This window comes from Chrysemys picta, chromosome 3, assembly GCF_011386835.1.
Source record: "Chrysemys picta bellii isolate R12L10 chromosome 3, ASM1138683v2, whole genome shotgun sequence".
Taxonomy (NCBI): domain Eukaryota; kingdom Metazoa; phylum Chordata; order Testudines; family Emydidae; genus Chrysemys; species Chrysemys picta.
In genome coordinates, this window is record NC_088793.1 from 166,378,792 (window position 1) to 166,403,469 (window position 24,678).

At 40.4% G+C, this 24,678-nt stretch overlaps 1 protein-coding gene across 2 annotated transcripts in view; it reads right to left on the reverse strand.

The window, feature by feature from the left end:
- Positions 1-9,992: 9,992 nt before the first annotated feature.
- Positions 9,993-24,678, reverse strand: part of FLVCR1 (FLVCR choline and heme transporter 1) — a 30,854-nt gene continuing 16,168 nt past the window's right edge. Inside the window, exons 3-11 of one of the 2 annotated variants that reach the window (XR_254584.4) lie at positions 20,975-21,115; positions 19,929-19,996; positions 19,572-19,675; positions 18,165-18,275; positions 15,985-16,090; positions 15,622-15,733; positions 12,681-12,748; positions 11,756-11,840; positions 9,993-11,348 (exon numbers count right to left, since the gene is read on the reverse strand). Coding sequence is in view for 1 of the 2 variants with exons in the window: in XM_005278909.4 (XP_005278966.3) it covers positions 11,274-11,348; positions 12,681-12,748; positions 15,622-15,733; positions 15,985-16,090; positions 18,165-18,275; positions 19,572-19,675; positions 19,929-19,996; positions 20,975-21,115 (785 nt within the window). In the remaining variant the exon portion in view is untranslated. The remainder of the gene's footprint in view (positions 11,349-11,755; positions 11,841-12,680; positions 12,749-15,621; positions 15,734-15,984; positions 16,091-18,164; positions 18,276-19,571; positions 19,676-19,928; positions 19,997-20,974; positions 21,116-24,678) is intronic. The other variant, XM_005278909.4, reaches the window with a different exon arrangement.

Below are 24,678 nucleotides of genomic sequence, written 5' to 3' on the forward strand. Positions count from 1 at the left end.
ATCTTTTCTGCCTGGGAAAGAGGTGTTATCATAAAGCACCTGCATAGTTAATCCCTTTGCAAACTCCCTTGCTTTATGAAAGGGATAGAATTGGTTGATTTTGGATACACAGAGTCAACCTCCCTTGTGGAAAGAAACATAAAAGACTTTTTCACACAAGAATTACTTCAATTTACCAGTCAGGATGAACCCATGACCTCATTCATCCAGTGGGGTTTCTGGGGCTTAGCTTTGGGAAAGGCAGATGAGCTGGCAAATATGCATTTGGACAGTAGTGACCACCCTAATCATTACCTGTCCCACCGGGGGAATGTTTAAATAAGAGCACTGAACAGGAATGCAATATGAGGCCTATCACAGCAGCATTATATCAAGAATATGGTCCCTACATCACTGGGTAAAGAAGAAAAAAAAATTGCCAACTCATACAGCATGTTCTATCCTAGACGATCACCATGGCCACATAACCTCGGCTGGATAGCCAAGTTACTCCATGGCAAGGGGGAAGGATTCCACTCCAGTGGATAAAAGCCTCGTGTCTCCCACGTTCTGCAAACTCCATTAGCCTCATTATGTGAAGCATCTCCCCTAGATAACAGCCCTTACAAATAATTCACAACTATTTACACTTGTGTAGTCATCCTCACTGGCATTAAATTACAGTAATAAGAAGGGCTAAAGGTATTCCATTATGTAACAGACGATGTGCCCCTCTGAAATTAAAAGGCAGAAAATTTACAATGACGATAAAAGACAGAGAGGTATTTTCAGAAGTGCTCAACATTGGCCTAACTTTGCTCCTACTGAAGACGAATCCAGTTTCACCGTTGACTTGAATGGGAATAAAATGAAGCCACCGTAAGCTTTTTAATGGTGAAATGTTTCCCCCCACAGAACAACTTCAACTCAACTGGAGGTTCATTAAAACAGCATCTGCCTACTGCAATGCATGGAAATAATCTGAAATTTTTCACTGTAAGACTTCATAAAATGTATAGTCAACCCATGGAATTCACTCGCATATGAAATATTATCATGTTAAAGGATACACTAACAGAATTGGATTATTTTCTGACCATTAACAATATATATATTCTAGCTGAAACAAGATGAGGAATTTGAGTTTCAGTTTACAAACTAACAGCTTGTAGGGGTCAGGAAGGAAGATTTTTCCCTACCCATGTACAACATTGCATGCTAGAATAGGTATGGGGATTTTAACTTTCTCCTGAAAGACTGGAATTGGTCAGTATCTGAAGCAGGATATCAGAGAAAAGATATTTTAATATCCCAAGGATAACACAGACTTGGGCAGGAAGTAGAAACTATTTGATAATGGGATCTTCAGTCTAGCAGACAAAAGTATAACATGATCCAATAGCTGGAAGCTGAAGCTAGAAAAATTCAGACTGGAAATAAGGCATAAATTGTTTAACAGTGAAGGTGATTAACCACTGAAATAATTTACCAAGAGTTATGGTACATTCTCCATTGTTGGAAATTTTAAAATCAGGAGTGGATGTTTTTCTAAAAGATCTGCTGTAGGAATTATTTTGGGGAAGTTCTATGGCCTGTGTTAGACAGAAGGTCAGACTAGATGATCACAAATGGTCCCATCTGACACTGGAATCTATGAATTTGTTCAGACTCTTAATTTTTACATTTGTTTATTACATTAGAAAATGGTGAATGATGCATTTCTTATTTAGTAGATTAAGTTTTTACTTGTCATTTTTGTCAAGCTCTAATTGGATGGAAATTAGAATTCAGTTTCTATTTTTTTCATTATTAAATAAAAAAAACTATCTTAAATGTGTTGGTTACATAAGAAACAAAGTTTATCAAAACATGCCTTGCATTTATAACTGACTGATTATTAAAAAGAGGAAGTATTATTATTCTCTCAATCATGACTAGGGCTCATCAATGCTACGATAATGCAAGTTAATAATAAATTGTCTCTAGTTAGTGAATTGAACTCATTGTTTCTGGTCACAATTGTCCTTCAAGATTTTAGAAGGAGTAAATCTCATCCTCAAACACCCCATTTTTATTCAACACTGAAAGAAGAAAACAAGATTTCCTGCTTTTTCAACTCAAATCAGTTTCTTAATTTTGAATGAACTAGTCATTGAACTGAACTAGTTGAATAAACTGAAATGAAGAAAATATTCTCTATACCTGTAAAAGAGGCTAGTACTGTCAAGAGATGGTTTAGCACTTCAGCAAGCTCTGGTTTCTGGCACTTAGCCAGTGACTTCAACCAACTGAGTGGTTTAACTTTCTTTAATTTTTAAAATTTCATTTAATTGATTTTAATAGATTATAGTAAGTTTAGGATTTAATATAGGTTGACAATTTCAAAAATTATTTTAAATAGGTTTATTTTTAAAAAGAAAAATTTATTATCTGATTTTTCAAAATAGATTTTAATCTACAATGGATAGAATGCATCTTAAGCAGCCCTCTAGTACAACAGCTGATGGATTTCATAATAATAGAAAATCCTGAACTAAAAAAGATTATTTAGAAGACATAGTTTTTGGTGCTTATTTTTATTATTTGGTGCTTATTTTTACCCTCCCCCCCCCACACACACACAATTTTCCCCATTCTTTCCTTACCTTTATCAAAACAAGCATTTAAAAACAGTGACAGTATGAGGTTCAGACAAAAACCCACACAGTCACTCACTTTTGTTTAAAGATATTCTACCATACGCAGTATGGCACTAAATTGCATAAGAGCAGATCATGGAAACCTGTGAGATTGAGTCCACGTATGAGGAAGTGTTTCTGACACATTTTAGTTATGGTGGTCTACCCCAGAGGTATTTCAGTGACTGGCAAGTTGTTCCTCGCATATACACAGTTTGTAAAATACTTTGGGATGCATCTAGATTAGAAGTGCTACTATTAGGAATTATTGTGCCACCGAGCAATGGGAGAGGAGCCTCATCAGAACAGCATCAACATAAATGGAGTGAATTCTACAGACAAACAACTGAACTCAAGGTTATTACATTTTAGGTGTTAAATTCAATACTATAATTAAACATTATCAAATACAACAATTCAAAAACATAATGCACTAAAAGCATACAAAGACAAATCTAGGGAACCAACACAGGGGGAAAATGGGCTATGAGAAATTAAGGGAAATGCAAATGAAGGATCACCAATGGCCATACAAAAACCCATCTTCACCAATACACCCATATGGATCATACTAAAAAAAAAATAACTAGAGAAAAAATTAGGGGGTTCTGAAACTGGGTCATTTGACTGAAACATACGTTGAAGTGAGTGCCACACTACAGTGAAGCCTAAACTACAATAAAGGCCAATTGCCTTATGACCCACGGCCTCATGTACATGGGGACACTCAGGAAAGTTCAACTAAAGGCATGAAGTCAACGTGGATAATTTAGAGCACATTGAACCAGTGTGGATGCGCTCATTCGGGAGTAAAGTAGCCTTAGTTTCTGTAGCTTAATTCTACAGTGAACTAAGGCTGCTTTACTTTTGAATGAGGGCAGCCACACAGCGGTTTAATAAGCTTTAACTAGTGCATTGACCATAGCTTTAGTTGACTTGTCTGCACAAGGCCACTCAGGAAAGTTAAGACAAGCCCTAAAATGCAGTAGTGGAATCCCTAGAAATTGGATGAGATTTGAATGAAGTAATGGAAAAGGTGGCACCGAGGCAGTGAAATTCAGTTACTTAATAAATAAAGCTTTTGATAATCAACCTGTTAAGTGTGATACTCAGTAACTATAACTGTAGCTTTCTCTGATAATGTCAGCAGTGACACAGGTTGAAGGGAATGCAGATTCCGGTGAATAAAGACAAAATGATGCTATGGCCCTGGGGGAAGGCTGCAATCCAGTTTGAGAAGGTCCTGTTCTTGTAGACCTTGTAAAGTTCACGGACTCTAAGTACAGGATGCCTGAGAGTCAGGGTATGCCTACACTTACAACGCTGCAGCTGCACCACTGTAGCACTTCAGTGTTGACGCTGCCTACACCGACAAGAAGGGCTCTCCCATCCATGTAGGTAATCCACCTCCCGGAGAGGTGGTAGCTAAGGCCAGTCTATACTACAAATTATGTCGATGTAACTTACATCAGCATACAGCCACCAGAGTTATTAAATCGCTTGTGTGTGCACACACTTGGCAATGCGCATCCTCACAAGGAGTGCTTGCATTAATTCTATTATCAGTGTGGGGCATTGTGGGATGGCTCCTGGAGGCCAGTAACAGTTGATGTAAGCAACACAGTGTCTATGCTGACACTGCGTTGTCCTAATTACATTGACCGTGACTCTACACCGCTCGAGGTGGTGTTACTGAATCGGTGTAGAGAGGTACTTATGTCAGCGGAATCCACATTTAAGTGAAGACACTTGCACAGCTAGGTCGACGCAAGGCAGCTTACATCGACCTAACCCCGTAGTGTAGGCCAGTCCTAAATTGATGGAAGAATTCTGTAGCGCTGTCTACACTGGGGGTTAGGTTGGTATAGCTACGTCTTTCAGGGGGTTGAAATTTCACACCCCTGAGACACATAGCTATACCAATTTAAGTTCCTAGTATAGACAGACCAGCCCTAAATACTACCAAGGGCTTGTCTACACTTACATTTTATAGTGCTCTAACTTGCTGGCTCAGGGGGGTGAAAAGCACTTGGGGTAAGCACTTGGCGATCTAAAAAGCAGCCCACTTCTATTTAGGAACTCAAATATGGGCATAAGGCTCCCAACTTTCAGCTCTCAGTTTGAACACTTTAGTCCTTGGCTTTCTTAGGGTATGTCTACACTGGAAACTTCAAAGCGCTGCTATGGGAACGCTCCCGCAGCAGCGCTTTGAAGTGCCAGTGTGGTCGCGTGTGAGCGCTGGGATAGAGCTCTCCCAGCGCTCCTGGTAATCCACCTCCACAAGGGGATAGCGCTCGGAGCCTGTCTACACTAGCGCTTTAAAGCACTCAGACTTGCTGTGCTCAGGGGGTCAGCACTAGTGTAGACAGGCTCCGAGCGCTATCCCCTTGTGGAGGTGGATTACCAGGAGCGCTGGGAGAGCTCTATCCCAGCGCTCACACGCGACCACACTGGCACTTCAAAGCGCTGCTGCGGGAGCGTTCCCATAGCAGCGCTTTGAAGTTTCCAGTGTAGACATACCCTAAGAAAGCCGAGGACTAAAGTGTTCAAACTGGGAGCTTGAAGTTGGGAGCCTTATGCCCGTATTTGGGTTCCTAAATAGAAGTGGGCTGCTTTTTAGATCGCCAAGTGCTTACACCTCCCACTGAAATCACTGAAAGCCTCAAGTGCTCACCACATTGGAGTGGGGTGGGGTGACAGGGAGGGGGAATCAAGCCAGATTTATTTAAGAGGCTAACCTTAGGTACCCAGGTTTGACTATTTTGGCCAAAGTTAGCAGCTACACCCTGTAGTGGGGTGGACACCCGCTCCTGCCCTGGAGGGCTTGAAACCAGCCCTGAAAGAGGGCTGCAGGGGTTAAAAGCAGCCCTGCAGAGGGCTGTAGCTCTAAAAGCTGGGCTGATTGGGAAAGCGGCTGCAGCTGGGCCACGCCCCAATCAGGCCACAGCTGGCCTGTATATAAAGGCTGGGAGCCAGGAGACTCAGTAGTCTCTCTCTGACTGGAGAAAGAGATAGGCCTGGCTGCTGGGGACCTAGAGTGAGGCAGGGCTGGGAAGCCCTACCAGTAACTCCCCAGGCTGCAGGGCCTAGTCTTAGGCCCACCTAGGTATTGGGCTTGCAGAGGGGCAGCCTGAGGGTGGGTAAAGGCAGCCAGTCCAAACCCCTTTGCCTATGATGAGTGGTTGATACTGCAGTCTGCCCCAGTGAATGGGGGCTAAATGGAGACTGGGCAGTAGCCAAAACTGAGGTGAAGTGGGGATAGTGGGTGGGGAAACTCAGAGAAAGTGGGGTATTGCCAGGGGGGCAGTACCCAGACAAGAGCACTGGGGTTCTGTGAGGGACATGGGGGGCCAATGGCAAGCGGATCACGGGCCTGCAGAGGGCGGTCCTGGGTCAAAGAGCTAATTCCCAAGGACAACCAGCAGGAGGCGCCGGAGGGGTGAGTCTGTGCTGTGCTACACACCCCCTGCTAGAGAGCTGGCTATAAAGGGGGGTTTCAAGGCCCATTTGATTAAACAGAACCTGGGCATGAGGAGGATTCTCTTTAAAACTGTCCCTCAAAGGGCTCTAGACAAAACCAATAAAATCTGATATTCACAGATTGAGTAGAATTGCCTAATTAAAAAACAAACTGTTCCAGCAATCTGCTTGAGTCTCCATTTCATCTGTCTCATTTCAAACAATTTAGATAGACAGGTCAGATAGCAAGTTGGTATTTTATAGAAGCTCTTTTGTTTTGTTACCGGGGTCCATACATGTAATAGGCTTTATCTTTGCAAGGAAATATTTGGCAGATAAACTTTTATGCTCCTTTTTGGAGGTGCATTTAGTTCTGTAATTAATCCCTCATTACGTGGGAATATTTTCTTTTCAGGAGCCCAGCAGGCACTCTGGCATGTTGAAAACTGTCGGCCTTTTCAGAAGGCAGCCAAGCAATTTGGCTGAAGATAAAACAAAGGGAACAAGCTGGGCTAGAACATTTATTGGTAATGAACTGAATGCCAGAAGGAATGAGTCTAACCTCTTAAAAGGACATGCTGGCACAATGGAGGGAGGGGAAAAAATCAGTTCTTGGTCATTTGAACTTTCTTGACAGGTCTTTAGTATGGGTTGTGTCCTGCCGAGGGTCTCCTGTGGCAGGGGTTACAAAACGGCAGCACAGCCTAGGACTAAAACTATCACTGGGAGAATGGGGTTGTAATACTGAAGGTTTTTAATGGAACAAGTACACAGCAGCTGCAGACAATGACCAAGATACCTGCATTTTACAATATCTAGATTAAGGGGGGGAAATGAACTGGTGAAACTGCACCATTTGTGGAATGGCAGAAGCCAGCCAGAATTATGCAAGGGCAGCTTCCACAAGCACATTTCTGGAACTTTCAATTTGCTCGTGCAGGTCGGAAATGTTGGTATCACCAGATTGTATTTCAGTCAAAAAGCATGGGAGCAATTCACCTTGGAACAAGTAATTAAATCGCTGAGGGTGGCATAATGGAAGCATTGTGCCCCCATTCGCTCCCCAGTATCTCTATGCCAGCTGAACAATTTGATACCTTTTCCCCCCATCTCTCCAAAAGCAGGAAAGTGAGCCTGTTTCCATCCTGCACCATAACTGGCAAAAAAAGAGTGTGGGGCCTGGTTTGGAAGAGGGCTGCTTCAACACACGCTGATCTTATTCAAATACTGTCTATCTCTAATGCACAGTTCTAGTCCCAGCTCAGCCTGTGGTTTTGTTCAGAAAACTGTACAGACAGAGCATTTCTTATAAAGCTAGCTGACTCCCTAAAGTTGAGGGGCTTCTGGAAAACTGTGGTGGCCTTATGTAAAGAAAGGGCAGAGTAGATTACTTATCAGTGCCATTTACCCTCAGGACTGGGGGTTCTACACTTAGCAAGTCTAGAACGCACAACCCTCACTCTAACACTCCCTGGAAGTAATGTTGCAGGATATCCCCTCCTTATTTGCATATCGCCCTTGGTCCAGGTCAGGGTTCTCCATTCAGACATTGTGTAGGGAAGGAAGGGGAAGAATTTAAACTGTGTCTGGGAATAACCACTTGGGTAGCTTTTAGAGGCCATAGGCTCAACAATATCAAATCTGTAGGCTCTCACTGTAGGTCTTTTTTGTAGCACAGACAGGGGCTTAGAATTAATTTATGTGGTTCTTTATTTTGCAACTGCTTCAGTTACTGCTACTTTGTTTGGATAGTATCAGGGGGTAGCCGTGTTAGTCTGTATCTACAAAAACAACAAAGAGTCTGGTGGCACCTTAAAGACTAACAGATTTATTTGGGCATAAGCTTTCGTGAGTAAAAACCTCACTTCTTCGGATGCATCCGAAGAAGTGAGGTTTTTACTCACGAAAGCTTATGCCCAAATAAATCTGTTAGTCTTTAAGGTGCCACCAGACTCTTTGTTGTTTTTGTTTGGATAGAGATCGTGTTTTCAAATGCACTTAGTCCCATTTTCATCAGCAACTTGGGCACTTAAAAGTACAACCACAGAGAGTTTTTATAACAGGGCCCAGATAACAAAGAAGCATTAACTCCCTATCCCAAACTAGGAACCTTTGAAATCTTCACAAGAAATTAAACCCTTAAGATGCTAGAATGGATACTGTGCACTAGACTAGAATGTGCAGTGTTTAAAGGGGAAAGGAGGAGTCTAAACACTACAATTTCACTTAGAAAACTTCACAATACAAACATCCTCATTTTGTCCCTTCTTTCCTCCTTTGATCCTTCATTTTCCTCCTCCCTACCCATCAAATGCATTTGTTACTGTTAAATTTTAATTCCCTGCATTTTGTTGGGTTACGGCACAAACTGTTTGATTCACAAAGGAACTTATGTGAATAACTGACTCGTTGGGTGCCTAATGCCAACATTTAGGCACTGCTGACATTCACAAAAATCACTGCTCAGCTGCTGCCTAGCCCTGAATGTATCTATTCCCATAAGCAAGCAGGTTTCCACTAGGGGACATGTGCAAAGCCCCCTAAGTCCTAATGCTGCTGTTAAGCTGCTCAGAGCCCTACCTCATGCCTAAGGCCCACCAGGGATTCTCGAATGTGTCAGTCCCTTATCTATTGCACCTGCAGGACCCAAGGTGATAAAGCATGCCTAACCTGCACAGAAGACAGCCAGGGAGGCAGTGAACAGGTCAAAATTTTAGGGGTGGGCTGGCTGGCATATGTGCATCCCAGAATACCTAAAAACCCAATGGGTAGGGCACTCACATGGGATGTGGGGAAACCCAGCTTTGAATCCCCAAACCGCCTGATTTGGAGCAGGGACTTGAAAGCAGGTCTCCCACATCTCAGGTGGATTCCCTGACCACTAGGCTATATAGTCACTCTCGCTTTTGCTCTCTCCCTCCCAGACTATTTCATTATTAATACAAAGTGGAACAGCTCTAACAAAGAGATCCACCCAAGAATAGCCAATAGCCTAGCGGTAAGAGAGTCACCTGGTTGGTGGAAGACCGGGGGGTTCTACCTCCTGCTCCAAATCAGGCAGAGTAGAAATTTGAAAACTGGTCTCCCAGGTGGATGCCATAACTACTGGAATAGTGGCAATAATGGGGTGGCCTCTCTTGCTCTCACCAGTTTTTCCTGACAATGGGCTCATGTGGCCTAAATCCAGGAGAGGGGACACAGCAAAGAATCCCAACCTGAGATAAGTGCCTAGCAACCAGGATCAATGGAAGTTAGATGCATAAATACTGAGATGGAGCTGGGCCCTGAGCACCACCCCCTTCCTCTGCATTTCACTCCTGGCTAGTTTACGCGGGTTCCCATTCAGCTTGCTGCCTTCTGAAAATCCCTTTCTTAGGGATCTAACTCTCCCAATGCAATACATAGGATGCCTGGGCAATTAACTCAGGGGCTGTTATTTCCACTGGCAGCAGGATGCCTATTAGTTAGGCATTGCAACACCTAATTCCCCTTTATATTTATGGTCAATACTATGACTTGGGAATGGAAATATTCAGTAAATTTCACAGAAAAGGCGTGGGCAAAGTGATAAGTCACAGAAAGCTAATCAAACAAAGTTGTTTTCGTTACATCAACACATGCAAGAGCACAGTGAGGGGTGCTGAAAGGCGAGGCCCGGGGGAGTTACAGAGTGAGCTCACCTCACAGCAGCAGCTCCCCACTCCAGCTGTTGTGACTTAGTGCATTTAGCTCACACCAATCAGCTATGGTCCATCTGCCCCTCTGTAAATGGAGAAAGAAAGGCAGATGAGCCAAACCTGAGTAGCACTGTGATCCTGTGCACCAGGTCGCAAGGCCACTCTGCTTGGGGGCATAATCAAATATGTTTTACAACCATTTCCAAGATTTCACAGACTTTATTCAAATTCATGATTTCCATGATCACTGTGACAAAAATCAACCTTACTTATGACCCACAGTACAAAGAGCAGATGCTCCAACTGACGCCGTGAAGCACTTCCCTTTCACAATTTGTTTAAAGCTATACGGACTGAAGGACAAATGTGTTTTACTTCTAAGCAAGTTGTTTGCAAGTTACATGATAAACACAAGCATTTAACTAGAGACTATCATTACAGTTCATGATGCAGAGACATGGTAAGGATGGAAGACATTTTCTGTTAAGTCAGCAAATACACAGAGGAGGTGTTTAAACATGTACAGTGGAATTTCCCCAACAATGTAAGACAACACAGATATAACTTAGATTGAGCCAAGGCTCTTGTTTACAACGTTCAGCAATAAAGGCACAATCTTTTTGTAAACATGTACTCATCTCACATCAGCTATCTAAAGTAGCATTCAAAGCATTTTATGGAGGTATATCAAGTCATAGCACTCCATTGCCTACGAACACTTTACCTTTGTAAAAGAGTGTCAATATTCAATAGATCACTATTAAGTCTCCCCTGTAAGTATTATGATGAATTTATGCAGAAAGTGTTTCCTCTTGCCTGTATCGGGGTACCAACAAGTTTCATATACTGTGGTTTTCCCCAAGGCAATTAAAGCTTCAGATTTCACTCATTGACACATTCATGCCTGCAAATTTATTTATTTTTTGTTCTATGTATTGTGCTAAAGACAGAATCCCTCAAACAGGAGGACTGGTTTAAAATTTGCAACACTTTTATATTAAAAATACAGTTAAAATATCAATCCCTTTCAGTTGTGTGTCTGCTCAGTCCATCTCTCCCCAGTAACAGATTGTGCATTAGGAAAGTGTGACTTTGGGCAAATGAATTAACCAAATGTATTGACTTCATTAAAAACTGACCGGCCATTTGTTATGACATTTATATTTTGAGATGCAAGTTTCTTTACCATGAGGTTCTGAGCATGCACTGCTTTCGGGAGGGTGGACAACAGTCAAAGAAACCTTTACCAATGAGACTACCAAATTTGAAAAATGCTATGATAAATATTCAATATAAAGTTAAAACCGTTTATGCCTTAGGCAAAATGAATTGTGCATCTTCCAGTAATACTGCACGACTCTCACACCAATATTCTAACAAAATTCTTACTACTCATACGTACAAATCCAGTGATTATGCTAATCAGTGCAGTTCACTATTACATGAAACTTGTGCGTTTCTAGAGTATTTTCCTTCTGCCTCACATGGCTGATTCTGGCTGTTTTTTTAACACAGTGTTATTCTTTTCATGTTCTGTAGGACTGTCAACTGGTACCTGCAGAAAGAATTAAGGGATTAAGTAGTTATACAAATGAAGCGGTCCCTGACTTCAGTTTGCCTGGGAACAATGAGACTAATCATTAAATTCTACAGTTCATATAGCCAGTTAGACTATATTACTGTTTTAGAAACTAGATTTGGTGAATAATTAGTTTGAGTTAGATGATAATAGAAAGGCATAAAAAACAGATTCCCTTCCCCCTCCAATTTTTGATTAAAAGTCATATGGAATTTAGATCTCCTATAAATTATATAATTTTCCCATCTATATTACAGATGGAGTGTTGACATGGATCTTACTGAGATTAACATTCAGCTCATCCCCAGTGTATTTAAATACAATAGAGGAGAATCTTGAAAATAAGGAAATCCTGCTGTAACTTATAGGTACATGTGAATTACCTAAAGTAGGCAGAAAACTGGGTGATAGATGCTGTTACAGTAAGACTTCACAAAGGCATCTTCATTTCCTTGAAGGTCAAGAAAACTATAGGATGGAAAGATTTCAATGGTTTACCCTCATTTAAACAACTAGTGACTATGTAATATATTGCAAAGCTAACAGCTGGGGTACACATCTTGTGATCTACTAAAGAACCTAAAGCAATGCTTATTGCTCAACTTTCCCTCACTTCAAAAGGAACAAAGGGATACACCAGGGATTGGCAGCCCATCAGGGAAATCCACTGGTGGGCCGGGATAGTTTGTTTACCTGCAGCGTCCGCAGTTTCAGCCGATTGCAGCTCCCACTAGCCGCAGTTCTCCATTTCAGGCCAATGGGGGCTGCGGGAAGCAGTGGCCAGCACAGCCCTCGGCCCGCGCCGCGCCACTTCCCGCAGACCTCATTGGCCTGAAACAGCGAACCACAGCTAGTGGGAGCTGAAATCAGCCGAACCTGCAGACTCTGCAGGTAAACAAACCATCCCGGCCCGCCAGCGGATTTCCCTGACGGGCCGCGTACCAAAGGTTGCCAATCCCTGGGATACTCCAAAACCGCACTCAATAAATTCGTCATGGCATGAAACTCTACCATGCCTTTCTTTAAGACACACGTGGACCGCACTTAAAGGGAAGACCATTATATCACTGAAATGCCAAATATACAGCATGTACCCTAAGCCATGTAATCCTGCTAAGAGATATACACATATCAGTCACATAGAGAAATAATCAGATAACTGAGGGCAGGTCCTGAAGTGTATCAGTTGCTCTAGCTGAATTAGGAAGCAGTCACATATTGTATTTTGATGTTAAATACTCATGAAATTACAAGTCAAATATTTAAGTGCAATAATACAACCAAAATAAAAAAGGTTAAATCACTTACAGCTTTAAGGTCTGTGATCAAAATCCCGGAATTTACAGTGTGTCTCCGCAAATCAGATTTGATTAAGGCTGAAACAAAGAAAACATTTATAACCCCCAACTTTCCCATAACGCGACCATTCCAGGAGACTGACTGTACCACTATGGCACAGTTGTGGCAATTACTTTATCACTTGTTCAAAAGAGATTTCTTTATTTGCACTCTGACTTATTCACCTACCCATATTATTCACAAATTTTAAACTTGCCCCTCACAGAAGTCATTTAACAACAGTTTTTACATATGACATTTTCTTAGCTGCATTAAGCCATCGGTAAGGGTGTGGTGAATGTTGACGTTTTTGGCACATACTCAGCTGTTTACATGTGTACCGGGAAGTAAGTCCCAGGTATAAATTTGTGAACCAAACAGTAATTTCTCTAATCTGAGAATGTTAGAGCTGCCCAGAATGAAATCTTGTCAGACTGTTTGCATGTCTCTAAATCCCCACAGAAGAAGGCCCTCAGAATAGAAGACTTATGTACAGAATCTCTTTTATGAAAGAAAAACAGAACAGTTTCATTTCTAGAGGGAAAGCATCTACTTCCATGCCCCAGCCCCTCTCCCATGTTCCCTCAGAGTGCACAATGTCCATGGATTTCTTACTAAACATCAGACCACCAGAGAAGAATGCTATCAAGCCACCCACTGGGGAATGAAAGCATGTGAGTGGGATGCAGTATCCCAGGAATCACTCTCAGGTAGGATTCCTGCAAGTCAGTTCCTCTCTTCAAAGCAACATGCTTTGACATTCAAATGCATTAAATTACAAGTGTGGTCCAGTGAACCAACCACAGGCGCGAGATCAAAAATCCCACACACTAACCATGAATTTGACTTGTTGTGGCACATTGAGCAAGCCACTTTATCTGAGACATAGATAAGCTCCTGTCTATAAAACAAGCGTGATTTGCTTCAGTTTCTTTGCACCACGTTATATAAGTACTATGGTTATTACAGTATCAAAAATGTTCTGGATTACTACAAAAGTGAAGCAATGCTTATTCACTTTTATGAGCTGATACTGTATATAGGCTATAAAGCTTTAACAACCAAATTTCTAGTTCTTCATTGGATAATTTACCTTTAAAAAAGGTCTATAAGCCAAGGAATCAAACTCAAGCTAGTGAGGGGAAACTTTCACATACACATAAAATGCCATTATTTCCTCACTAGCCAATTGACATCCAGCATTCCTCATAATCAAAAGGTTCTTATCTTAAGCACACACTCAGTGGTGGGTATTTCTAATTGGCTAACAAGGTTAGTTTTTCTCCTTATTATATTCCATAATGGATGGTTTTGCCTTTAACAAAGAAGTTGCAGACAAAAAATAAATGTGAAGAATGCCAATGCCATCCAAAAATTTAACAAGTCATTAAAAAGCGAATGCCTAATCAGTTCTCAAAAGCCAGCTAGAAGATGACATGAATGTTTTGCACATTAATAGCATACCGTTAAAAACATTTTAAAAAAAAAATAAGTAATTTGTAAGACAATTACTAGTAGAATTGCTTATGCCCCACATATATAGGGCATCAGATAACACGAGATCTTATAAGACAGCCTTGCAAGCTTGTCAGTAACACCTACAGGCAAAAATCTCTTATCCCACTCAAATACCAATATGCACAAGAGCCCCATCTCCCAATACACACACTAGTGCACATGTGGATATGTGCAATCCAACACTCTAGGGATGAGGCACATAAAACTTTGAGCTTTCTTGAGCCATCAGGTTTGGGCAAAGCCCAACGATACATTAGTTGCTCTTGTTAGATTTCTAGAGGATTAGTTTTACAGATTTTAGCCAACTCCTTATTCTCATAATTTTGTAAGTAATAATACCCCTCTAGCAGTCAAATCTCCAGAGAATGAGATAGCTGCCATCACTGATGGCTAATACCATAACTAGGCAATTCCAACCCTTTTCTTATGGCAGCTGGAAGGAATTTGTGGTTTCACCTCCAAACTGGCAGATCAAGTTCATACAAAGAAACCTCTTTTTCGCAAAATAAAGCTTTGTGTTGTCTGTTTATACAACTATTGGATCGTTCTATTCTAGAAGAGTGATCATCCCAGGCAACTACTAGAGATAGTCATTCACTCCAAAAACATTAAAATCAATTATTAAAAAAACCTGAAGTTTTGCATAGGCCAGAAAGGACCATTGTGATCATTTAGTCTGACCTCCTGTATAACACAGGCCATACACACAAGGCCAAAATAATTCCTAGAGTATATCTTTTAGAAAAAACATCCAATCTTAATTTAAAAATTGTCAGTGTCAATTGAGAATCGACCATGACCTTTGGTAAGCTGTTCAAATGGTTTATTACTCTCATTGTTAACAATTTATTTGTTATTTCCAGCCTAATCTGCAGTTATTTGCTGAGCAATGTATTTGATTGGATCTAAAAAAAACCCACATATTTAAATAATCACTCTGGCTTGTAAACAGACAGACATTGCTGGCGAAACTAACTTCGCCCAATAAATCCATTTAACCAAATTTATCCAAAAATCTCTATACCTTAAATGTGCTTTTTCATACTTTGGATTTAAAAATAAATCCAGTTTAATGTACTCATTTAAACTGATGTATGTTTTTCTCATTTATGTTTACTGAAGATAGTCAAATGTTCTAAATTTATGAAGACACTGTAGAATTGCAGCCAGGAATATGACTGTATATGTAGTTGCGGTGTTGTCCTTAGAATGAGGTATGCATGCAGTAAATATGAATAACGATTCTTTAATCAAGAAATAATTTTCCATAGATAAGACAAGGATAAGAAAACGGTGTGTTTAAACTCTATTGCTTTGTTGGAGACACTGACTCAACAACAAAGAACAAAAATATCTACATAAATAAAGATAAATAGCAAATGTGATTAGTTACCTGTTAAAATAATGCCTACAAACATCCATGCACAGAGGAAAAGGTTTCCCGCACGAGGGTCATATACTGTTATGAGCTTTCCTTGAACCAGCGTAAAGAGAATCCCAAATATCTGTAATCAATCATCATAAAACATTTCAGATTTTATTAGACTCACTTAGTAAATCTCTTCTAATTTAGCTTATAAAAATCCAGATCAGTGTATTGCAGTTTATCTACCAGTCTAGAGACTGGTAAATAAACAAACACTATAGGAGCGCAATAAAATGCCAGTAGCCAAATGTAGGACTGTTTCCCCAAAAATTCAGGCAGAGAGGCTTTATTAAATGTTACCCTCATATACAAGAATAAGCCTGCAATAACCTGTGCTGAAGCATTAAGGAGTCCTGATGAAGTGCCTTCAGACTCTGGGTATGTAATTTCCACAGCAAACTCAAAGCCAAGCGGGAGATAACCTGTCATGAAGAAGCTGAAGGGGGGGGGGAGGGAGGAAGGACAAGAGTATCATAAGTGTGGCTCTAATCCATTGTTATGGATATAAAAAGCAAACCAGAACAAAGGTCATTTTAAAGTATCAGGTTACAGTGTCATGTGCTTGATTTCAAGAATTTATATAGTTTAGGGCTTAATCTGGCCCTCCCTAGTTATCTGCCCTTGTCTTACAATTTCATTCTCATATTCTTCCACCATAGATTCTAGTCCTGACACGTTTGTCTTATTCTCATTGATCTGGAAAAAGGGGTAAACACTGAGGTGGCAAAATTTGCAGATGAATAATTTTGTATCAAGATAGTTAAGTCGCAAGTAGACTGCGAAGAGCTACAAAAGGATCTCATTGGGTGACTGGGCAACAAAAATGGCAGATGAAATTCAATGTTGATAAATGCAAAGTAATGCACACTGGAAAACACAATCCCAACTATACATATAAAATGATGGGGTCTAAATTAGCTGTTACACTCAAGAAAGAGATCTTGGAGTCATTGTGGATATTCTCTGAAAACATCCACTCAATGTGTAGCTGCAGTCCAAAAAGTAAACAAAATGTTGGGAATCATTAAGATAGATTGGGAATCATAAGATAGATAATAAGACAGAAAATATCATATGGCCTCTATCTAAATCCATAGTACGCTCACATCTTGAATACTGTGTGCAGATGTGGTCGCCCCATCTCAAAAAAGATATACTGGAATTGGAAAAGGTTCAGAAAAGGGCAACAAAAATTATTAGGGGTATGGAACAGCTGCCATATGAGGAGAGATTAATAAGACTGGGACTTTTCAGCTTGGAAAAGAGACAACTAAGGGGGGATATGATAGAGGTCTATAAAATCATGACTGGTGTGGAGAAAGTAAATAATAGGCAGCAGGTTTAAAACTAAAAAAAGTAGTATTTTTTCACAGAATGTGCAGTCAACCTGTGGAACTCCTTGCCATAGGATGTTGTGAAGGCCAAGACTATAACAGTTCAAAAAAGATAAATTCATGGAAAATAGGTCCATCAGTGGCTATTAGCCAGGATGGGCAGGGATGGTGTCCCTAGCCTCTGTTTTCCAGAAGCTGGGAATGGGCGACAGGGGATGGATCACTTGATGATTACCTATTCTGTTCACTCCCTCTGGGGCACCTGGCACTGGCCACTGGATACTGGGCTAGATGGACTTTTGGTCTGACCAAGTATGGCCTTTCTTACGTTCTCCCATAACCATCTCTGTGTTTTGTTCCATGCCACCCTCTATATATAGAGCTCCCTTCTGGAGCTGGTCCACAAAGCCACTACCCTCTCTTCACTAAAATCCCTTTACTAAAAGGCCAATTTCTTGCAAGTGCAGGACTTAAACAGGCAATTTAGTCACCAAGCTGTTCATTTATGCAGAGGAACGGGATTGACCATCAGTACAGACACTAGACCTGCAACTGGGGATTGCTGTGGAAATTGGGCGAACTAAATGATGGAGGGCAGATGGGAACTCAGTGTACTTACTTTTTACAATTATAACTTAGACTTAACGCCTATCATCACCACAATTGCTTCGCTTATATATCCCTTTCCTCACCTCTCTGGGGTTTTTTAGATTATACGCTCTTGGGGGCAAGGACTGCATCTTCCTCTGCATTTGGGATGTGCCTAGCATATTTTGGATGCTAGGAAAATATAAATTGTACATATTAGCAAGTAGTATTAGTGAGCTCAAATGCCCAACCCCACTACTTTTGTTTATTTGGGGGGCTGATCCAATGACCATTGAAGTCAATGGGAAGACTCATTTGTTTCAATGGGCTTTGGATCAGGCTCTCATAAGAAAGCTAAATCTGGTCTTCATCACACCAGTGAAAATTGAGAGTAAATCTACTGACTTCAGCAGAGACTAGAATTTGGTCCACTCACCCATTGTATCTGTAGCAGAAGATAGGTTGTATGTATGGAAAGGGAGTTTTACAGGTATAGTCTTTTAGTTTAAAAAAAAGCCCTTAGATACCTTTAAATACAGTTTTTAACTAGAATTACAACCTGTCTTCCTTTCCCCTTTGATTCCTTACCCAAGCACTCCTCCAGTCACAAACACTATTACAAGGTTTCCAATGTCCAGGGTGAAAGTAAATATGGTCATTCCAACAAATGAGAGAATGTAAACGATTAAAGTAGTCTGTCTGCAAACAAAACCCAAGAGAAAATACCCATTGTAAACCAGAGAAGACAATACATATTGTCAAACATGGAACAGTCATATAAATATTACATATTCTCTTTGCTACAACTGAAATATCAGTTTTAAAAATCTGCTTCAGGTAATTCCAACTCAGATATATCATGCATTTCAGTGAGGCTCTGTCCGTCCCCTTCTCCTCATTCCCTTAGTTATATGGCTGCTTTATTCAAGCCACAATGGAGGGGAATGACTTGCTCAGATTCACAGAGGACAAGTAGTTACATCAGAAGATGACGTCAAGCCCTTTGTAGTTCCCTGCTCTATTGTATTCTCTGAACGACACTACTGGATTACATGCTATACTACATCAAATCTCAAGCAGCCAAATTGAACACTATTTCCAATAAAAGTGAAGAGTCAGATAAAAAACAAGCCAAATCTGATTAGAATGAACTATTCATTTTACAAATTGTATTACAGACTGAGCAACTGAGGCACACGCTTGTTTTATTAGCCAATCACATGCAGCAGAGCAACCATCCTACTGCATTACCATCCACTGGGGTTATTAAAGCTATTGTACATAATTTATGATAAAGAAACAGTCACTGAAATAAGAACTTCACTCTAAGACTGAGAGTTCTTGTTTTGAAAAATCAATATCCCCTATTTCCCTTGTACATGTTTGCTAAATGCCACAGCATGTGCATACTACAGAGCCTGTAACAGTGTTCTTCTGCACAGACATGCCCTGGATTAAAGGTTGTGTTGTGCTTATTTAAAGATCCAGCAGAGGATGCAAAAATTTGAATTAATAAATTAAGCTCCTAATTTACAATATGACAATGTGGTGAAGCCAGTATGCTCCACCAAAGGAAGGACTTGTTGGGTCAAAGCTGGAACAAGATAAAATGGAGAGCGGTGGGACTGCTGGAACCCAAGATGCCTTTCCTATTTTGCTAACATCATGCATGCATTCTCCAGCCACAGGGATAGACAGAAACCCCTACAAATTCACATCACACTATAGTGGACTCAGCCCAACCTTGCCAAAACCTCATCCTGGCCAGAAACCAATGAGATTGAGTCTAAGACTCTTACCACAGTCTCAGTCATGGCACTCCCTCAAGGACAAAGAAAAATCATGGACATACTGATTTTTTTTTTTTTTATCATTTCCCTTCTGCCTTCCACAAAGGTGCACTTGAATCTTTGCATTTTTATAGAAGACTTTTTTTTTTCCCTAACACAATTGCACATCCGCCTACCCCTGCCCATCCCAACTCCACTCACTTACTTGTATGTTTTGGTGTAATCCAGCCACAAACCGCAAATAATGGAACCCACCATTCCTGCTACCACCAGTGTCAAGCCAATCCTCCCAGCATTCACTTCTTCTCCCTTTCAACAAATATTTATATGGTTTTTATTAATGACTCACTTCCACTCAAGGAGTCAGGCTCTCAGGCCTCTTGACAGTTATAAGTACAAACACTAGTACTTATCACCTCTATAACTGTATGGAGCATGCAATTTTAAGGGACTACAAAGGAGACTCTGAATCCTTGATCACACAAAAATGCCTACAAAACATCTGGGACACTAACTCTACAGATATACAAATGAAAAAGCAAAGGATTCAAGAGAAACTTACCTTATAATATGTCACTATCATTTGGTTCAATAATGTGGAGACAGAATAAAATGCCCCAGTCATCATACCTGCAATAGAAAAACAACATGATGTACCCTCCATATCATAAGTGTCAATAATAATCAAACGTTTACATTTAAAGAAGCTACGTTCCCCACCAGGAAATTCAGTAAGTCACCAGCTCGATGTCTACTTATCGCACTTTTTTTTTTTTTTTTAAGATTTCTCTGTATCCTAAAGCGCCCCCATCCTCCCCCTATAATCTGTGCCCAGACTCTCAAGGGCTAGCATTCAAGCCACCATCTGTCTGGATGAGGAGAATTCGAATGATAACTTTAGAGATCTATGTTAGCTACTCCTTAAAAGGAGGCACGAAAATTAAAAATCACACATGTCTGAATGTATTTTACCTATTCTTAAAAATGATAATTAAGATAATAACTTAAAGAGATTAGAGAAGATATATTTATGTTTTCCTCAGTGGGTTTGCTTTGTGCATTTAAAAGCATTTTGTACACAGCTTCATTGTTCCCACAGTTTGTTTCCCTAGGTCTTCCACACATCAGAGAAAAACAAAGCAATAAGCAATAAAGCTACTTTCCTCAGCAAGGCTTGCTCTCCCAGGCTGTGTCTACACTAGAGACATTTACCATGCTAAGTGACATTTGTCCCCTCAGAACTACTCTCTCAATCATTTAGCAGCTATAAAGACTATGATTTGTCAAGGCTTCACATCAATTAAGCTTCAGTCATTCCAGGCCCAATTTGAATGCCAGAAGTGCTAGTACAAACAGTGTAAGTAGTCCTTCTACTATAGTGGGTGAAGGATGTCAGGAGTAGAGCTAATGACAGCCTTTCCTCTACCTGCTTCCTCCAAAAGTACCATGATGCACTGAATTCTGCTCATAGTTTTTGAGAAGACCACAGGCCACCCACAGTTTTTGATCTCAAGCTGCTAAACGAGTGATGGCATGGCAAAGATCAGATGGACTCTAGGAACGTATCTCGCCTTTATTACCAGCCTAAAGACAGAAGGCAACACTCACCATAACTGATCAGCAAAAGCACAAAAGGAATATTTCTGAACAGGTTAATTATTGATTGTTTATAAGAGTAATCTTCAGGAGGAATGTCCTGGAGAACTGCTTGAGCCTGGCTTGGAGGAAATTTAGGCTTTTCATCAAACACTAGAACAAACAGAAAAGAACAACATTAAAAGGATTTTTCACCCTACTTATCTTTATCAGTTTGCCTTGAGTAATGGCTTGGGATTTTATGTGAATACAAAATGTTCTGGTTTAAGGAACATTGTAAAGTAGATTTTTATGAAAGCATAAACAAACATCTTCCATTCTGACTTTATCCTCCAATGAGGGCTAGCCAGTCTGAACATGCCACCTCCATTCACTCTGGTTGGAGCGCTACTGACAAACATATCCTAGAGACATTTTTTATCTGTCACATGTTTGGGCCCTTAAAACTTAGAATATAATTAGTCCAAGCAAATGCCAAAGTCATGCTGTGGCATAAATTAATTGGCACACTATTCAGAGCACTATGTCTCTCTCTTTTCAAGATGACTGAACAGCTTACCCACACCAGCGTCAACATATTCCACTCTACTTGGACCTGGTCCATTTTGTAGTTGGAGTCCCAGAAGTAAACAAGCCAGTGAATCAGCACATTCCTAAATACACCTTGAGCTAACTTCAGTTCAGAAAGAAGATGCAACAGTTCAGATCCTGAAACTGAAGCATTAATATTGGTAAGCCTCCACCATAACTTCTTTTTAAAGAGCTTGTTTTCCTCCTGGTTGAGTGTAAAGGACCAAGATTAAGGGCTTGTCTACACAAATGATTAGTTTTCAGTAGCTGGGGTCTGAATCTACCCCACAATAGCCTGCTGTGAACTAAATGCCCATGTGGACTCTGCTCCGCACATAAACAATTCGTTAGCACTCTTTGATCTAGTCCTCTTTGAGATGGGACTAGATTAAAGCGCATTAATGAACTGATACGGTGGGTCAGCAGGGTCCACATGAACAGTTAATCCACAGCAGGGTAGGTTAGGATATTCACACCCCAGCCTGCTGCGAACTAAATGTTCATGTAAATAAGCCCTAAGAGTCCTTTACTCTGGATATACTTCAAGGGAGACCATTTTGTTTCACTGGAAACTTGTCAAGTTACAGTAACTCAGTTCTCTTCTTTCTGATTGGCCCCACAGATAACTGAAGAACAAAACTTGAGAAAATCTGATTTGTGTTGTTGCCCCTTACATTAAAGCTGTGATTTTCAACTTTTTCTCATTTGCAGACCTCAAAAAAATTTTAAATGGAGATGTGGACCCCTTTGGAAATCTTAGGCATAGTCTGCGGACCCCAGGGGTCCACGGACCACAGGTTGAAAACCACTGTTCTATAGTAACAACAATCTTTTGCAGACTGCTTAAATAACCCCTGCATTAGAGGACTGGCAAAAAAGAAACAGTGTTTAAACTGCTGATTGCTCCTTCTCATGCTCTATCTTGTCCTTGTACTAAAGAGGAAGTCAGCTGACCTTCCTTGAAAGCGTCTTTGAACCCTAGTTAGATGGGAGATATTCTTTTTGGCTAACATTGCTAACACAACCTATGACAACCTATATTAAGGTCTAAACATACTATAATATATTAAAATCGTTAAAAAAATAATATTTCATCAGTACATTTGCTGCCTACTTTTTAGAGTCAAACCATTCAACTGATGGAAGTCACTGGCTAAGTACCTGGAACCAGCGTTTGTTGAAGTGCTAAACCAGCTTTTGACAGAAGTAGCTTCTTCTGCAGATGCAGAGAGAATATTTTCTTCATTTCAGTTTATTCCACTAGTTCAGTTCAATGACTAGTCAATTCAAAGGTAAGGAACTGACTGGGAGCTGAAAAAGCAGGAAAGCTTGTTTTCCTCTTCCAATGACTGAATAAAAACAAGATGTCAGAGATCGACTAGCCCTAAAATCTTGAAGGACATGCAGACAAGAAACAATTACTTCAATTCACTATCTACAGACAGTACTTCCTTTGATTAATAAATCTGTTTGAATGCAAAACATGTTTTGATTAACTTACTTGTTTTTGTATGTATCCAGCATATTTAAAAGTAGTTTAATAAAAGCAATTTTAAAATGCTGTTTCTGTGCGTTTAACTGAATTTAAATTTCCATTCAAATTCAGTTTGCCACAAATCACAAGTTAAAAACCAAAAACAAACAAAAATCATCTAATAAACAAGGAATGTGTCATTCTTCATTTTCTAACACAATAAAAATATAAAAATTAAGAAAATCTGAACATATGTTACAGTATAAAATTGCTAAAATAAATGTGAATAGATATAGTTTAGTAAAAAGTAGTACCAAAAACTTAGGGTAAGGGTTATATTTAATAGCAAATCAACATATTTCAATTGTTACCAACCAATGAGACTCAGCTATTATTTTGGAAAATAACTAAAAAGTACAAAAGCAAAACAAGATTAGAAGTGATTATTTAAATCAAGGTTTTCTGCTTGCTGATTTATATCATGATTAAAATCAATCCACTCTGGAATGAAGCAGGATCACATTAATCAGATCACCTAGCCCTTAAGTATTTAGATGTTCTGCTTACAGTGGCAAAATGAAGGTCAATCTAGCTCCCTTATTTAGTAATAAGGCCGAAAGTGCATTGCTATGCTAACTCCATTATAGCTCAGTATTACAACATTTGTGACATAAGGTCACAAGATGGAAAAAAAAAAAAAATCACAACTTTGTGCAGAAGACCTGTCAAGGACCTCTATACTGTTTATGCACCATTTTAAAGGGCTTAAATGGTACACAGAGTCTTCATGCAGACCCTCTACAGAAGGATGAATTTCACCCCAATCCTTAAAGATTCTACAATACACAAACACAAGAGAATAGGGCAGGGGTCGGCAATGTTTGGCACGCGGCTCGCCAGGGTAAGCACCCTGGCGGGCCGGACCAGTTTATTTACCTGCTGACGCGGCAGGTTCGGCCGATCGCGGCCCCCACTGGCCACGGTTCGCGGTCCCGGGCCAATGGGGGCGGCGGGAAGCCGCGCCCAGCACATCCCACGCCGCTTCCCGCCGCCCCCATTGGCCCGGGATGGCGAACCGTGGCCAGTGCAGGCCGCGATCGGCCGAACCTGCCGCGTCAGCAGGTAAATAAACTCGCCCAGCCCGCCAGGGTGCTTACCCTGGCGAGCCGCATGCCAAACGTTGCCGACCCCTGGAATAGGGCAAGAACAGACTTTCAGTGGTACCTGAATTTACATGCTTTGGTATGGGTTTGTATCAGACCCTTAACAGTCTGTAGCATAATTTCTTTTATTTACAGTATTAAAAGTTGAATTTCTGTAAATATACCATTGGCTCCGGAGTTTCTTTAGGGATCTTTTGGATACAAATAAGCCAATGAACCCTTTAAAATCTTTCTGACCTTTGTATATATCTCTAAAGACATAGTAACACCATACTAGCTCAATATCCTCTGGATATAAAAACAGTGTCAATAATTGTTCAAGTGCCATTCAGCTGTATTTGATGCTTTAACATTTTTCCTTTTTCACTGTAGGTGGAACCACTAAAACAAAGCACATAAAGACTTACGAAATAAAGTCTAAACACAAATCCTTTCTAACTTGCTATTTAACAATACTTGAAAGTGTTTACATTTTAATCTTAGTAGGATTCAGTTCTCATTACTTTGAT